Here is an 18,153-nt window from a genome sequence, read left to right as displayed (position 1 = left end):
GAACTTGTTCGTTGTTATGTTGTGTTCTTATATAAGAGCAAGTCCACCCTTAAGGACTTTGTATCAGCACCCAGCGTATTTATTCACTCAAGTAAACAATAATAGACCCTAGTGAACAGTAATAGACCAAAGCATCTCCATCCCTAAAAAAATGCGCTGGCACCCAGCGCATTTATTTGGTTTGTTTTTTTTTTTTTTAAGTTTATTTCGGATATGATTTTTAACCAATTTTGGATAAAATTTCAAATAAACTTAAAAAAAAAACACACTGAAATAAAATTACATACTCATCAAATAAACTTAAAAAAAACACACTAAAATAAAATTACATAAACTCATCAAATAAACTATAGAAAGAAAAAAATAATTTTTTTTTAATTTTCTGTATTTTTTAATAATTTTTCTGTATTTTTTAATAAATTTTAATTAAGTTAATTAATCTGGACCGTTGATCTTTGATCAGACGGTCCAGTTTAAAAGTAAAATTTAAATTTTTTTTACCGTTGGAAATCCAACGGCTATTATAACGCCACGTCGCTGAGCCCAAGTGGGCTAACACATTTTCAGGAAAGCTTGAAACCCACTCGCGCCTTGCGTGCTTGTGTTGCACGCGCCTGAGAAACAGGTCAGCTTCTTCGTCAGTCCAAAACGTGCTGGGCTGTTGCCTGGCATGGGCTGGGTGCCAGGCAACTCCACGGGCTGGAGCAAATGGATTGAGGGCCAGCTTGTTTTTTGGATTGAGGGCTGGGACATTTTTTTTCCTGGTGGACTTGCTCTAAGGTAATGCTAGAGAGATTAAACTTGAAAATTAAAATTGTAAATTAAATGATGTGTGACCAATAAAAATAAGCACATCTATCAACGGTTAAGTAATAAATCAATCAGCAACTTTCTTGTCCTTTGATTTTCAAAATTTAATCTTCAAATTGAGTCTCTCTAGCATTACTCGTCATCTAATAATGCATTGGATTCACATTGAAATGTAAATTTTCTTTCACATGTAATTAGAATGTAGCGCTAGAATCTGAGGAATTTGGAGGAAGCGAAACACTCGTACAAGTGCCAAATTTGAAAGGGTCTTCAAAAAAAAATTGTCACCTAATATTTATATTTATATGTAATAACGTAATATATATATATATATATATATATATATTTAAAAAAATATTGTTATTAGTATTTTAAAATTTTACTGCGCACTCTTTATAAGTAAATTTGTCCCTTTTTCAATATAAAAATTTGGAGTGCCAAATAACACCCTAAAAAGATTTTTTTTTTCTTATTTTGTTATATAATAATGATATATATTCAAGTGAAACTTTAAAGTTAGAGTTTTTAGAGTTTTTTTTTTCTTATTTGGTTATTTAAGATTGAACTGCTTTTAATTATTTAGTCATGGTTATGTTTGTAGCTCTTTTTTTTTTTCTAAACGAACTACATTAAGGGGTGGGAGAGTGAGCTAAACCTCACAATCAACTAGCAATAATGGGGTTCAAATTTGTTTTTGACGAGAAATTTGATAATCAAACCTAAGACTCACTTACAAATGAAGATGAATATCACTATACCTAAAATTTGTTTTAATTTAAGTTGTTAATTTCTAACATCCATATATTTTTTATATTTTTTTTAAATTAAGATAAAACCTTTTTATAAATTTGGTACAGACCACCAAAATCTAAGAGATGGCCCTTGCCACAATAGCAGTGGATGCGATATATCTTATAATTTATTGGGCGTGTAAGGAGCGGGACAGAGAAAAAAACTCATGATTGAGAAAAATTGGAAAGGGATGAGCTTTTGTTTTTGTGACAGTCCATCTCATCTGTTTTTTCTCAATTGTTTTTTCATTTGCTTTCCCAGCTGGTACCATTTGTTAATCCATTTGTAGTTATGTTGCTAAGCTGTTATTCTCCTTTATTTTTATTGATTTTAATTTCCATTCTTTCCTTCTTTTGTGTCAAAGAGACAAAATGGTTGGAGGAAATATGTTCATGGACAAGTTAAATGTTACATTGTTTTAGCAATTGATCTTTCATGTTCTTAATTTCCTAATTCTTTAATTTGTCCTGCTAATTTAACTAATTTTCAGCGTGTTTAATTTGATTTGAACGCATAAATAATAATAAACTGGCTCTTGTCCCGTTAACTTAAAATGCAGGCAACTAATCACTTTAATATTTTTCAAAGCATAAATTGATAAGTAATCTCTCTTTCTCCATATAAAATTATAAATCTACAAATTTTATAGCAGTCCTCTTCCTGTACTTATCATGCGCACTATTGTTTATTGTACATGAAATAAACAGTTATTTAACAAAGGCATATACTTTGTGTATTAAAGTGTTTTTTTTATCAATATTAACAATTGTCAAGACTACCATGATTAAGTATATTTATTTTTTCATGTTATGGTGGTTTCGAGTAGTTTATCCAAACTATTCTTGGATTGCAACTCTTTTTGTGTAGCACTCAATTAAATTACTGTAAGTTGCTCGCTTGTATCAACTAAATTTAGATTTATCAAATCAAACTAACTTTTCACAAAGAATTCAATCATGTCAGCTTAGTATTAAATTGCGCAAATTACGATGAAATAATAGTTTTTGTGTTTACTGAATCCTAAGAAAATTTTATACAAAGACTTTTGGCTATAATTGTCACTTAATGGAGTTTGTTAATAAGACTTAAGCAATGTAACCTCACATCACATCTCACATCACATCTAGCTACTCTAATGTATAAAAGTACAAGCAACCGACACCCATGACAACGACAAGTTTATATAAAGTTTCCAAACTAATTGAAGCACCTAATTTCTAGTGAGAAAGTAGGTGCAAGGCAATACAAACCATGCATTCCTTTCTTGCTGGGCGCTCGCGTGTTTGACTGTTTGGGGTTCGACAACCAAACCAACGATCGGTTTACGGAATAAGGACCATGCTAATAGTTTGGTTACAAACTTGTCGTTTACAAGAATCAAATATAAGATATTACACTTATAAGTAAAAATATATATTAATAAACTGTAATGCTAATTGACATATTTAAATTATCTTCATAAGTTCATATATGTTATTGATTAATCAAGAAACCATATTTAAACTGATCAGAACGCAAATGTAATCACAATCTATTGCGATGGTGTGACAGTAAAAAGGGAAACCTTTTGTTGAAGATAAAGGAAAAAAAATAGACATGATTTATTGATTTATGAAAGAAAAGAGCAATGATAATTGTTCCTTACACAAGAAACCACGTGATTGTCCATCTAGTCATAATTCACTTATCACAACCCACATAACATAACCCTCGGTTTGTAACGTGTTATTAATGGATTAACTAAAATGAGATTAGCTCAGACTCGCTTAACACAATATTTTTAACAAGAAAAGGAAGAAGAAAATATTTAGACTTAATTAGGGTTTTTTAATGTAGTGTAACTCTTTGTATATTGGTTTCATCCTTTATAAGCATGATAACTGCACTCAAGAATTTCTTGTTTTTTCACGTTTGGAAGGAATTTTGGCTTGGTTTCATCCTTTATGAGCACGTTTGAAAGAATTTCACTTGAGCTAACACACGAATGATATATTATATTTTGACTGATATCAAAATTGTTTTTTCATGTTAACTATTTATAGCAAAAAAACAACTATTAGTAAGAGCGTCATGCAATCATGCCTATTCAACTATCCAACAACCAGTTATGTTGCTAAAGGCAAGACTTATAGGGCCCAATGAACCAAAATACAATAGGGTTGTGTGTGTGAGAGAGAACAAAGTCAAACCAAGTGAAGTTAATTACCATACTTAAGTTTTCCCACTCAAATAAATAAATAAAATTTGAGCAGATCAGTCTCACTATGTAATTGATCAAACAACTATTGATAAGAACGTCAGGTAATCATGTTTATTCAACCATCGAACAACCAATTTTGTTGCTAAAGGCAAGACTTATAGGGCCCAATGAACCAAAATACAAAAGGGTTGTGTGTGTGTGAGAGAGAGAGCAAAGTCAAACCAAGTGAAGTTAATTGCCCTACTTAGTTTTCCCCCTTAAATAGAAAACTTCATTTTAATCCTTAAAAAAGATAAGTTTTAGACTATAACCTTGTGTAAGATTAAAATCCAATTTTAGTCCCTAGTACATTTAATTATCTCATTTATTAGTTATATTTTGATGTTTTATTTATCTTTTTATTCCTATTTTAATGTATTAAGTACATTTAAATTTAATTTTCATTTCATTTATCATAATATATTTTCATGTCTACATTTAGGCAACTAATTTTTTTTATAATATATAGTCTGAGAACAATTTTGTATGTTCTTCATTTAGGTACATTAATGCATTTAAATATTTCGGTATATCCATCGATACAAACATATAGGTACATTAATACAAATATATAGGTACATTAATACATTGATACAAACATATACATGCATTTCGGTACGTACATTTTAGTACACACATTTGATTTTTTTTTTTTTTAGTACAATGATATATTTTACACTAAGGCGAGGGAGAGTTCGGCTATGCCACACAATAGACAACTTAATTTGGTATCGAATTTGTCATTCACGATATTCGAACCTAATACCTCTCATTTGAGTATTGGCTTTTAGGTACATTAATTCAATATACTATATTTCTGTCACATCCCGTCCCGAGATTCTATTTATCGAGGTTGTGAAATGACGAAAGTACCCTTGACGGTTACTAAGGTATGTGTATGGCATGTTTTGAATAATGTATATTTTCCTAAGTTTTGGAAAATTTAAGTTGGATTAAAGGATGTATGTATATTTGTGTGGTTAGGGAATTAAGAGTGACTTGTTTTTTGGTGGACCACACACACACACGCGACAAACCTTTCCTTCCCCGTGCCCTTTCTCTCTTTCCTTGCAGCTCACTCTCTCTCTCTCTCCCTTCGAATTGTATGGACCAAAGCACAAAACCCTCGAATCACCACGGATCGACGCCAATAAGGTGAGATTCTTCATCCTTTTAACCTCCTGATTTGAATGGTGTTACTTTTAGAACTGGAAACCTTAGAAATCTCGTCGAACCCGTGACCCATTTTGAAATCACTGTTCATGCACACGTGAATTGTTGAATTTCAGGGAATTCTAAGCTTACAGTGAGCTTAGTGAGGTTCTAAGGAAGCTCGGAGTGCTTAGTTTGAAGGTTTTGGACGTCAGGATCGTTGAGTTCGAAGTTGGCCGGTTTTCTTGGAATTTCTCCGGTGAGATTTCGTAGTTTTTAGAGCCTTAAACTAGTACATCGTGATTCTACATGCTTAGGGCTTCATTTTGATATAAAATGCGTGAAAAATGGTAGAGAAATGACGGAGAACAAGGAGATTGAAAAATCTCCAGTTTTCCGATGACCGAAAAAACCAGTCCGGCAACTGGAGGAAGAAGATGACGCGCGTGGAGCGCGTAGGTCCATGCCCCTCCCACCGCGTGCGGCCTCAAAATTTTTTTCTAAAAATACCTCGACGTCCGTGACGTCGAGTAGGTCACTGTGGTATATTCATATACCCAAATTGAGCATCGTATGAGAAGTTATTACGAATTGTCGGTTATGTGCTTTAAATAACGTTGTTTTAGTTGTTTTGCATATAGGTGATACCTATCCCGAGGACGAGCGGATTCAAGGACGTCACGGAGGTTACGACCCTTCGACTTATCAATGAGTGGACAGTTGTTTTCTATTTATACCTATATACTATTGATTTTCCCAGAAATTGAATTTATATGAAAGTATGTTTTAAAATGCCATGCATGCATATTGTGAATTATATGAGTTGATAATTGATGCATATATATATATATATATATATGTGTGTGTGAATTGGTGTTGTGGACGCACATGTGAGTATCAGGTGAGTTTTATGTTATTCATGTGAATCATTGATGATGTGAATTGTGTTGAAAGCTCATAACCTGCACCCTTGGTGTTAGTTCTTATATTATTCACCCTGCACCATACGCTCACCTTGGATCCAAGTAGGTGCATGTCGTACAGACCATGAGAGGGTTCCGACATGCCACCGTGGTGACTTCGGTTGGTTTGGATATTGATCTATGGAATTAACCATACAGGACCAACTGCAAGGTCTCCGGTTGATTCATTATGTCACCTGTTATATTGATGCATCCATATTCTGTTATTGACATTTATGGCATGACATATTTTCTGGGTTTTGATAAAGATTGGTGATTTGAGATGTTTGAAGAAGTATATGCGTATTATGTTATTTTCTGGGAAAGTATACAGGTTTTACAACGAGAGGTTAGAAATGTTTTAAATGAAATGTTTTTGAAAAATTTTGGTTTTACTGACCCACTCAATTTTGTTTTGCGCCCCTTCAGGTTCTAGTTAGCAGCTTTGGTGGCCCACGAGGATTCCCACGGCGTACTGACAGACTACATAAATGTAGGACTCACCTGCGGGTGTTGTAATTTAGTTATGGTCCTACTTGACTACACCTAGTACTTATGCTTTGAATTTGTGTGTTTCACACTTAAACTTACTCTAGCATGCTAGTTGAATATTATTGCTAGTAGTTGGTTTTTATTCCTTCGTACTTCTCTTATCTTTTGCTTCCGCATCGCACTTTTGGTTACGTCACGCTCACGTGACGGCCAACACGCCTTGATTCTAGGATCGGGGTGTGTCAATTTCGGTACGTATATTTTGGTACATACATTTCAGTATTGACATTTAGGTAAATTAATTTAATATAATACATTTCAGTACATACATTTAGGTTCATTATAATATATTTCGATACAATTATGTAGGTACAAATATTTCGGTACAAAAAAGTCAATTTTATGTATTTCGCCACAGTCATTTCTGCACATTTATGTATTTATATATTTTTGTAATACAAATTTCTTTTAATATTTTCTCATTTATGTTCATTTATAATTAAAGAACTAAATATGTGCATATTAATAAAATTAAATTTAATGCTGAGAGATTAAATAAAAATACACATTAAATAACAAAAATTGAATATAAATTTTGATAAAAGTACACTTCAAGGGATTAAATTGAATATGTAATCTAGCACCAATTTTTTTTTTTTTAAATTTTAATCTTTTGCAAGGACTAATGTTCAAACACCTATATATATAAATAAAATTTGAGTAGATCAGTCTCACTACATTTTATTAATGGATTAACCAAAATAAGATTAGCTTAGACTCGCTTAACACAATATTTTTAACAAGAAAAGGAAGAAGAAAATATTTAGACTTAATTAGGGTTTTTTAAGGTCGAATTCTAAGGTACGATTGCTATATGCGACTCTACATTTAATGTAGTGTAACTCTTTGTATATTGGTTTCATCCTTTATAAGCATGATAGCTCCACTCAAGAATTTCTTGTTTTTTCACGTTTGGAAGGAATTTTGGACCATTTTATTGTTCTAATCTTGAACTCATTTTTCTAATCTCCATCTTCACTTGAGCTAACACACGAATGATATATTATATTTTGACTGATATCAAAATTGTTTTTTCATGTTATCTATTTCTAGCAAAAAACAACTATTGGTAAGAGCGTCACGTAATCATGCTTATTCAACTATCCAACAACTAGTTATGTTGCTAAAGGCAAGACTTATAGGGCCCAATGAACAAAAATACAAGAGGATTGTGTGTGTGTGAGAGAGCAAAGTCAAACCAAGTGAAGTTAATTGCCCTACTTAAGTTTTACCACTCAAATAAATAAATAAAATTTGAGTAGATTAATTGATCAAACTATTTTCACAAAGAAGCGAGCTCGTTATATTTGAGTTCTTCCAGCTTCATATAGGTATAGTTACCAATAAACAAAAATTCCACTTATGAGAGTGTTTAACTAGTCACGTGATCAAACGATCTAACTTTAAGTTTTTCGATTAATAAGGTTTTTTTCTTTTTGACGTGGCAAGAAAAGGCATAACGACCAACAACCAATATAAGTGTCTCCTCTAACAAGCATAACGGATAAGTCGTCTAAACAAAGAAGGAACTAGATAAGGTCATCGCCACAAGAATCCACACACACACACACACGGAGTCCACTTTTGTTCACAAACACCAAAAACCACTAACAATGGCGACCCTGCAGAACTCACCCTCCCTCCACAGGACCCCTGTCCTCAACTCCTTCACCAAGGTATCTCTCTCTCTCTCCTTTTTCTGCTGTAACTCGCCAAAATTCAATGCCTGTGTTTAAATTTACTTTCTTTTTTTCACCTGGGTGGCAATCAGTTACACAAGCAAAGCACATTCCATTGCTGTAGAAAAAGCAATTCTTTTTTGGTAAGAGCAGAGCAGGCTTCAGCAACTTCTACATGCTCTCCTTCTCAAGGTCCTTTCTTGCTTTCTAATTTTACTCTCTTTGTAGAAATCAACCTGCATTGTTAGTTTTTACTGCCCTATTGTACATTTGTAATCACTCATCAATTTCTGGTTGATTAATGATATTGGTGCTGGAGAATGTTAAAATCCCGCGTCGAAAACTTAACAAAATGAAATACAAAAAGTAATGAATGTTAGCGATGTTAATTCAGTAGTGAGCCACTAGACCGCCTCTAGAATATGACAATTGGCTAGACTCATCAATTTTCGCTTTTGGGTTTCCATCTGGTTGGGTGTTTATCTTTGGCAGATATATCCGGGAGACGCCAAGTGCTAGCAGCAGGAACAATTGCTTCTTTGGCTCTTCTAACTAACCAACATTCTGTATCATGTAAGGAATTATAACGGTTTCGATTGTTCTGCACTCTACCTTTTAAGTTTAGCGTTGTAGTACTAAGTTTTCTAGATGTCACATTGAATCCTAGACAGTGTTTTAAGTAGCAACAATGTGCGTAATGTGAAGTGCGTTGCTTTCCCTTGATTAATATTGACCGATATCCTAAAAGAACACTTTTGATATGGCTCAGTTGCTGCAGAAAATATCAAGGGATTTCTGCCTGTCACGGACAAGAAAGATGGATACGAATTTGTCTACCCTTTTGGATGGCAGGTGAGAGTTTTTTGTGTTTCATCAGCCTCGGGCTCATGTGCTTGATCCTTTGCTATTGCGCCAATTTTTTTGATGGGTTTTTCGCCCGAGGTGCGGACAGGAAGTAACCATTGAAGGTCAAGACAAGGTATTCAAGGATGTCATTGAGCCGTTAGAGACTGCAAGTGTGACTCTGTTCCCAACCGTCAAGCAAGACATCAAAGAATTCGGGTCCCCGCAACAGGTGGCTGAAACTTTGATCAAGAAGGTTCTGTCTCCTCCTACCCAGAAAACAAAGCTGATTGAGGCAGTAGAGGTTTGTTACATGTTTTTTTGTGCGTCAAACATTGGCATAGCCACATAAGGCGTTCAGTTCAACGTCTCCGTGCTTTCAGTAAGAGGGAGACTCAGCTAGTTAAGCTTGAGTCAAAACAATGAACTTTACTGATAGTACATATGTAAAATTACGACAAAACTGCAAATCAACGATTCAAACGTCCTACCTAGGCATTCAGTAGTATCGTACGGCATTCTGTTTGATAAGGCTGCTGGATTCATCGATCGGTGTTGCATAAAACAGCGATGCAGATGCACTAGCTACCTTCTTAGATGGAACTGAATCTGCTGTGATATGTGCTTTATGTTGATTTGTTGCTTTTGTTTCTATGGTGCAGCACGACATCGATGGGAAAACATATTACACGTTTGAGTTCATTGCTAAGGCTCCAAACTTTACTCGCCACGCTCTCAGCACAGTAGCTATCGGCAATGGTACGGAACTGTGAAATGCAACCTGTATAGTATAATGCTTCTTATTCTACTTCATAGCTAGATAGCAGGTATCAGTATTTTGTGTTTGGTGGTTATGACTTGCATTGCAATGCAGGCAACTTCTACACGTTGACGACAGGGGCTAACGAGAGGAGGTGGGACAAGATGAAAGACAAGTTACACACCATCGTCGATTCCTTCAAGCTTTTCAAAGTCTACGATTAACAATTCGATAGAGGAACAGCTCACGTCAATACTGATAAAAGGCCAAACTCTAGTCGGTACTTGTGTATCTGCTTATTCAACAGTTTTCTTTTGCTTTCTTCTCTTTTTCCTTTCCAATTTTTCTTTAATTTTGTATTTTGAGAGGGTAGGACAAGGGGAGAATCCTTGTTTCTTGTGAAGAAATATAATCATTCATATATGAAAAGATTTGTTAACGTCTCAACGTTATTCGAATGCGACCTCTCCTCCCAGAACAAGTTCCGAGTTTGAATCTCTCTCCCACCATCGATCAAGAAAGAAACATCCGTTAATGTCGATAGAAATTTTTCTAGACAGACTAGCAAAACCGTTCAAACATGTTTAACTTGGCATGGTAATTTTATGACACAAGAAATCAAAACAAGATATGTACCAAAACTGTGAATTTGTCGAAGTAGAATTGCTCATCACAAAAGACTTCAACTTCGGTTGCAGTAACACACACGAAAGCAAATAAGCATATTGTAAAAGACTGGATTAAGTATTGGCACATTGAACTAAATTTTAAACGCATCGCATTGCCATAAAAAGCAAATATAGCTCCCAATACAAATTAAAGAAAACCAAACTAATGCAGGAGTACTGATACAGTGCAACTAGTAACAAAACTGTCATAGCAACAATGGAATCTCTTGAAACCGGATAAAAGACGATACAACATTAACTTAAATGATTCCAATCTTGTTGGCAACATCCAAGGCGTCATAGTCCGGTGTCAACCTGACGTAAGCCTTCTTCGTTCCATCAGGCCTGCACAACACAAGTCATATGGTAGATTAAGCTTGGCGAAATCCTCAATTAAGCTGCAAAAAGTTAACTTCTTGGTTCCAGAAGGAAAATTTGTTTACGAACTTACGATAACACAGGTGTGCAAACAAAAAACATCGATGAAACAGATATGCATACAAAAATATTGACCGGATACCTGATCAAGGTGTTCACTTTCTTGGTCTGAATGTCGTACATCTTCTTCACTGCATCCTTGATCTTCTTCTTATCAGCTCGGATGTCAACAATGAATACCAGTGTGTTGTTGTCCTCAATCTTTTTCATTGCAGACTCAGTGGTCAATGGATACTTGAGAATTTGATAGTGGTCCAACTTGTTTCTTGGTGTTGCACTGATGCGGGGATACTTGGGGTTCCTTTCCTTCTTCAATGTCCTTGGCCTGTGGAATGTGACCGATGTCCTGATCTTCTTGGCCTTCTTCTTGAAAGCAGGGCCTGATTTCACAGCCTTGGCAGTCTTCAAGGCCTGGGCCTTGGGATCTTTCTTCTTGCTGTCAACTGCATGCAGAAACATATTACAATTAAGGATGCATAACAAATCATGTGAAATTGTACGCCTATAGCCTATAACTTAGATGTTCGTGGACTGGAACTACAATTTAACGAAAAAACATGGTTACAATTCCGTTCTGGCATTAATTAAGAGGTGAACAAATCCTATTCCGCAAGTTTCACAAACAAGTAATAACACGCAAAAGAAAAGTTACGCAACACTTGAATAATAGAAGCTCAAAACAAAACAAAATTTCACCTCATACATTGAAGATAACGACACAAAATGGCATTCAATTATGCCACTGACTTGCAAAATTGCCCATTTTATACACAAATCGGAAAAGACATACACCTACGAGTAGATTGTCTACCAAAGTTAAACGACACGAAGTATACAAGCCGCAAAATAAGGGTTCACGGAATCAAATAAACAAATTTTCACAAAGCAATCAAATACAGCCATTAGAACCAATTAATTCATTTTTCCCAAAATCCATTTTCCACAATATAATCGACTACATCAATTAAACCCATTAATTCTTTTTCCCCTTCTGGCTACTGAACAATATATATGTATATCTGTTGTATGGGAAAGGAGGTACCTTTAACAGGGGCCATTGCTCCAAGCTCTGCGGGAAACGATCCTACCTGACAACCATTTCGTAAACAAACAAGAAGTACAAAATTAACCAAAAGGCACAGAAACCACAGACTCACAACAAACGAGACAAAATCTACAAAACTAATTAACAAAAAAATTAGGGTAAATACAGAGTCTTAAGTGCAAATCTAACTCGTTTAAGCTTCGTCACTGGAGGTATCTGGTTAGAAAATTTCCCTAGGGTTAACAGACAGCGGTAAAAGGAGGGGAGTTCGGAAGAAGTACCTGTAAACGAAGAGCAGCTGCGGCCGAGGTGTAGGGTTTTTCTAGTGGGGAAGATGAATCTCAACTCTTTATATAGCTACTTTCTTTTATTTACTCCAAGTGCCCTTCTTTCGCTATTGGGCTTTTGGGTTTGGGGTCCTTACTTTCAATATGTTGTTGGGCCTCGATTGGGCCGATTTTATACAAATTGGTATTTAGGGTTTTTGTGGTGATAAGGCTTAATTATAATAGTTCCCTGAAACTATAGTAAAATTCTACTTTGCCCCTGGAAGTCATAATTAATAATCCACTTTTCCCTTTTGATCAATCTTTTGCGTATTTTCTCTTCATCGTCAAATCTCTCAATAAATTTTGTCAAAACTAACGACGTCATTGATTTTACGTGGCTTCTCTAAGTTTCTGACATGTAAGAGGCGAATGTTTTGACAGTTTGTATACGAACTTAACCACAGCGATACACAACATCAATGGTTAAGGATCTAATATGAGATTTGTTCATATTCTGAGACAGTGACTGATTTAAGATTCAAACTTTGAGGTCTGAATGTTAGAAGTCCAAGTTTCTTAGATAGAAATAGACATTACATTAAGCACCAAGTGGCACAAATGGGACCCACACCAAACTTTTAAAGAACCTCCAAATATACATCCACCCTTGCTCTCAAGGGTAATAAGTTTAATATTATCTCATATTATGTATAACAAATATCAAGTAGCTTTTAGAATAGAAACATATTATTTTACAAGAAACTTCTTTGTGAAGAATTCAATCGATAACAGAGCATCGTTGGGCGTCTAGGATCATTTCGTATGTTGAATGAAGAATGGATGCCAACTCTAAATTTTGTTCGAGTCAAAGGTAGAACATGAAGTAGCTACAAAGGAACTTAACCCTTAATTAATTCACGTTCTATCTTCTAACTCGAACAAAATTTGGAAGTTAGCACGTTTCTAAGTTTCAGCATATTTGTATGAAGGTAACAAACAAGAAGAAACGATTCATCCAACAGAAGAAAAGGCGTAACAAATCAGTCAAAGAACCTGCCTAGATATGCAATAGTGGAGAGTTATAGCCACACAACTTCAGCAATTTCTAATGCGGTTTTAGCCAAACTAAGGTTATCCACCTTAACAGAAAACGCCCCGTGAAAAGAAGCACGGTAACGTTGATTAAGTCGATCTACAACTGATTATATAAAAGGTTTAGCTGGATATTTCGTCACTACTACTTCGTTTAAGCTCCAAAACGCCATATACGCTCTGGACCACGCGCAAAGTTGACGTGTTTACTCCTCTTTCTCACAAAGGAAGACATTGGAGAGAACATTGTTTGATTCCAATGATGCCTTCAGCAGTTTCAGCCCCTGAGAATTATTCAAAAGAAAATGATCATTTTGCGAAAAGAACACTACTTTCGATGAAAAAAACACAAGAACTGCGGCACATTAGCTAGATTACACGCCTACAGAAAAACGTATGATGGTTATCGTTGTTGATCAGGTGTGTAGAGTAGAAAGTGCATTACTTGATTGAGATCAAGACATCCATTAACCTTATGACATGCCTCCCAATTCAAATCATAAAAGCAAAGAAACGAAAAGGCTAAAAGATCGAAACAGGAATGTAAAGCAGTTCTCTCAACGTAGGTGGAAATGATTTAGAAACTATTTGCTTAAAAGACGAAAAGTAGCGTTTTCTATTAATACGTATGTTTGGAAAGGCATAGTTTCATCAAACTTTTCCAATAAAAAAACATAAAAACCAATCCTATGAGATACAAATTCCGTTTTCTCTGTCTTTCAAGAACAAAATCAGACTGCTTATGTCAATGCATTCAATACGAAAGGCAATGAAAACAGAAACAATACGCTAAAATGTTGAATTCAAGATGCGTAGAAAAATCACATTAAAAAATGGCAGAGAAATTTAGGATTTCACACCTCATCCATGCCCATATGAACAACCTTCTCTTCAAGGGCGCCAACCTCCTTAACGTTGAACTTGTTGAGCAAAGCAATACATGATATGGTGGACATCGGCTTCACTTCCAAATTATCCATAATCATGTATGTCACAACATCTTTCACAAAACCTGCTCCGCCACCAGAGGATCCTTTAGCGGTAGCCGGAGCAGCAACATAAGGCACCTCGGTAGATATAGCAGATCTGCACTGTGGACAAACGGCCCTAGGGTCATCAGCCACGTACCGGTGGTAGCTCCCACACATGTACACCTTTTTTACCGTTGATCTATCACTTGTCAGCAAATGTGGGACATTAGCGCAGCCAATGGGGGACGTGGGTTTCAGCAGAGTGTCCTTGTTGAGATTGGGCAGCATGTATGTGTCATTTAGATTTTCGACACTGTCGTAAAGTCGGCCTAAGCTACCAACCATGTTGTCCTTAGAGAGGAGCCTAATGACAGTTCCAACCGGCAGAGACAGAAGGGTGAAAAGGAAATCCACAAAGTCCTTGCCGGCTTCGGCAAACAGAACTCTGTGGCCCTTTGTATCAATCAAGAGCTTCAAGCTCACAGTGGTGGTTGCCATTGATGCAGTTAAAATCGAATTTCAGAATATTAAGACCTGTAGGCATAAACTAAATATTTAAATTCATAAATAAACCGAGCTATTGCTACAATCCAATGGTAAAGGAAGCACATTTAGTCATACACTCTTACTTATGAGAGATTAACCGAAATACAATGTAATTCTTTTAATTTTTTTTTTGCTGGTACAGATTATACAAACCTAAAGGGGCTCAACTCTTGGAGGAACCGAAAAGGTTGCTCCTTTGTGACAAAAAAGACTCCGAGTTCGAGTCGTGAAAACAGCCACTTTGCAAAGAAAGGTAAGGCTGTGTACGATAGACTTTCCCCGACCCTTACAAAACGAGAAGCCTTGTTGGCTTGAGGTCGCACTTTATATTATACATTGCATGCATCTTAAACCCAACAAAAAACAACTAATTTAAGAGAATACTGATAGCGTTTTTACCACTTGTAAAACAAAGGGTTAAACCATAAAAAATTCTTGCAAGAGAACAAGTGTTTGTAGTATAGAATGGCTCAAGCAAGGTCGATCTCCTCAGGGACTGATATAAACAATTTACGAGTTTTTGTGTATTTAACTTATTTAACTCTAAAAATTACACTAATTTGACGAAACTAAATATTACTGGATGTGAACAAATATTTAAAATGGGAATTGATTTATAAGAATAATGATTCAACTTTAAACAAGACAAGTAAATAAGGAAATTCAAGATAAAATAAATGATTTAAGAAAAATAGATTAACAATATGCTAGAGTTCAACCTTTACCAACAACACTCCTACGTAGCTATTCCAATTGCTTAAATAATTGAAAACACACATGCTTTGAAGGTTGGATTTTCCTTGTGTATGTTTTACTTGTGACATTCAAGCTAAAACGCATACCACTACATGCAACTTATCCATGACATTTGGATTAAATATAAACATGAGTGATTCATTAATCTTGGTGAAAATCCTTTTGTTAAACCATATAATCCCTAAGAGCATGATATTTACCTTAGGAGAATACAATCCTCAATCACAAGAAGCACAACCAATTTTAACGTGACATTCGTTCAAAATTGCATCCGATAACTTTTATAAGCATCCTAATGATGATCAAGCATCAAGGTACATAGATAGTTTAATTCGGTGATTGAAAATATCAAAGCAAGCATGTAACAATACTTAAGCAATTGAAAATAAATCTACGTATTCATGTTGCGGCTCATGGCCTCACTCTAGCATAATAAAATTAGTTACACATAATTATGTTCATACATAAGAAATTATCCATAAAAAAATAACAAGAAGGAAACACCCGTTTTTGGTTTGCTCCTGACTTCTTTTCCTCTGCCTGCTGCAGTCTCTTCCTGCTTCCTCTTCTCTGCGTCGTCTCCCTTGTCGCGTCAGTCTCTCTTCCTCTTATATTTCCTTCTTAGTCGGTTCTCTCCTGACACCCCCCTGTCTCTCTTATTATTCAGTTTATTCTTTTTCTTCCGTGCTCCTCTCTCCTCTCTGTCATCTTCTGTCCGTGTCCCCCATTTCTTATTCTTTTCCTTTTCTTTTCTGCTGTGCTCTCTGCTTTCTGCCTTCCACTACCCTCTAATTCTTCTATTTTTCTTCACTCCCTCTCCTGCTTTTTGTTCCACTTCCATCTTCTTATATATATTTTTTTTCTTTTCTTTTTCTTCCTGCCAGTGCTGCACTCCCCTTTGCTTATTTTATTTCTTTTGTTTTCTTTTTTTATTTCTTTGATCCTAAAACAAAATTAACTGCACATTAACACAAGGTAAGATAAAATGATACAATTTTAACACAAAAACATCACAAAAACTTTAGAAATTGATGGTATAAATGCATGAAATATATGAGTGATCAAATACTCACATATATATATATATTCTTATTTGTTTGAAGAAATCAGTGACCTTTTTTTTCTGAACTAAGCAGCCTAATGATATGATAAATAATGCAGATCAATTTATTAGTTCGGGAAACTAGCTTCGTCAATATTTCCTTCTTCTTTTTTTGAATAAAAAAGCATGAAGAATTAAACTAAAACTTCACAGAGAGAGAGAGAGAGAGATAGAGTTTTACCAAGAGAGGAAGGGAAGCTTGCAGCAGAGTAAGGGGGGTGTAGAGTTTTTTTTTGGAGTGGAGAAGAAGTTGATGAAAATATAATTGCTCTGCAAGTCGGTTCTCTCTGTATTTGTAACTAACTACCCTTTTGCTTCAATGGACTCTTTCACCAAAAATGAAACTTAAGCGGGCTCAACTCTAGGCCCACTTTTAAAACTACCGTTATTCTTTACTGCTACGTAGCAGTAACGTCCCTCTCTAGGGTTCCTCCTCAACGAATGAGCATCTACTCCGGATTCTTTTTATGAGGATTTCGAAGATCTTCAAATCATATTCGTCTATTGTACATCGTGAGATTAATTTCGTCAGATACTAATTATATTTAATTTTAAATAAAATTATTTAAAATAATTTCTGACCACACGATTTACAATGAACAGATATAATTTGAGAATCATCGGAATCTTCACAAAGAGTGATCCCGAGAGGATCCTCATTCTTGCTCAACAACAGTCACGCACTCAGTCACCCACTCTCTCATTGACCCTTATCTCTCTCTCTCTCTAAAGTCCAGCCTTCACTCAACGATCCTACTCTACCCTCTACCTTGCTCTGTCGTGGCTTCCGGCTACATTTCGAAAGTGGAGAACAAGGTGTTCGTCATTTTCGTTAACAAGAATATGTGAATGGGTGGTTATATTCACACAATTTTTTATTTATCACACATCTTAATTCTTAAACACCAAATTAAATAAATTGAAAAAAAATTCATGAACAAAAATTAATAAGAATGCGAAAAGTCAAAAGAAGTGTGTGTCACATATACACTGGTCACAGTGATCACCATACTTACCAAAGATGTTAAGCTATTGGAGTGCCTGAGTATTTGACATACGTGATGGGACATATTGAGAGTATGAAGTCTAACAACCACATGTTACACACCATTAATTTTTTGTTGTCTGTTGTTAGACTAAAGTATTTATCACACATGAAAAGATATGTTGAAAATATGAATCCACATTAGATAAAAATAAACTTTGTATATGTTTATAAATAGTTGAAATACTGTATTGATTTTTATGGCATATCCTCAACTTATTTTATAGTACAAGAGTTGCTTGTTCAGTTTGTGAATGCCACACGTGCATATATTAGGATTAAAATTTCGTCATATGTGAGATTATGTTAAGAGTATACAGTCTTACATAGAAAAAACTAAAAGAATCTGTTGGTGTAAGTAGTTGAGTCCATATATTCAATTGATTTTAGAGAGGTGATATCCACACATCCTATTTTACTTCTCACACATCC

General features: G+C 35.2%; 3 protein-coding genes across 5 annotated transcripts; 1 reads left to right on the top strand and 2 right to left on the bottom strand.

Annotated features, from left to right (window-relative positions):
* The first annotated feature begins 8,013 nt into the window (after positions 1-8,013).
* On the top strand, positions 8,014-10,232 carry LOC126629609 (psbP-like protein 1, chloroplastic). Of its 2 annotated transcripts, XM_050299686.1 has the most exons (7): positions 8,014-8,183; positions 8,279-8,378; positions 8,679-8,759; positions 8,956-9,038; positions 9,139-9,333; positions 9,692-9,788; positions 9,904-10,232. In XM_050299686.1, the coding sequence occupies exons 1-7, from the start codon at positions 8,121-8,123 to the stop codon at positions 10,011-10,013; spliced, it is 729 nt and encodes a 242-aa protein (XP_050155643.1). In that variant the 5' UTR covers positions 8,014-8,120; the 3' UTR covers positions 10,014-10,232. The 2 variants fall into 2 exon arrangements, with proteins under 2 accessions (XP_050155643.1, XP_050155644.1); XM_050299687.1 differs by lacking the exon at positions 8,679-8,759 and having other exon boundaries at positions 8,965-9,038.
* Positions 10,233-10,550: 318 nt separating this feature from the next.
* Positions 10,551-12,331, bottom strand: LOC126629610 (60S ribosomal protein L23a-1-like). Its single transcript, XM_050299688.1, has 4 exons — positions 12,222-12,331; positions 11,938-11,983; positions 10,978-11,338; positions 10,551-10,802 (listed from the first exon to the last, which is right to left on the bottom strand). Exons 2-4 carry the CDS (start codon positions 11,951-11,953, stop codon positions 10,718-10,720), a joined length of 462 nt encoding a protein of 153 aa, XP_050155645.1. The 5' UTR covers positions 11,954-11,983; positions 12,222-12,331; the 3' UTR covers positions 10,551-10,717.
* A 538-nt stretch (positions 12,332-12,869) lies between these two features.
* Positions 12,870-16,372, bottom strand: LOC126627969 (uncharacterized). 2 transcript variants are annotated; one of them, XM_050297547.1, is made up of 3 exons: positions 16,101-16,372; positions 14,162-14,806; positions 12,870-13,585 (listed from the first exon to the last, which is right to left on the bottom strand). In XM_050297547.1, exons 2-3 carry the CDS (start codon positions 14,768-14,770, stop codon positions 13,508-13,510), a joined length of 687 nt encoding a protein of 228 aa, XP_050153504.1. In that variant the 5' UTR covers positions 14,771-14,806; positions 16,101-16,372; the 3' UTR covers positions 12,870-13,507. The 2 variants fall into 2 exon arrangements, with proteins under 2 accessions (XP_050153504.1, XP_050153503.1); XM_050297546.1 differs by having other exon boundaries at positions 16,079-16,367.
* Positions 16,373-18,153: the final 1,781 nt, after the last annotated feature.

This window comes from Malus sylvestris, chromosome 7 (genome assembly GCF_916048215.2).
Source record: "Malus sylvestris chromosome 7, drMalSylv7.2, whole genome shotgun sequence".
Taxonomy (NCBI): Eukaryota; Viridiplantae; Streptophyta; class Magnoliopsida; order Rosales; family Rosaceae; genus Malus; species Malus sylvestris.
This window is presented reverse-complemented; position numbering and strand designations above follow the sequence as displayed.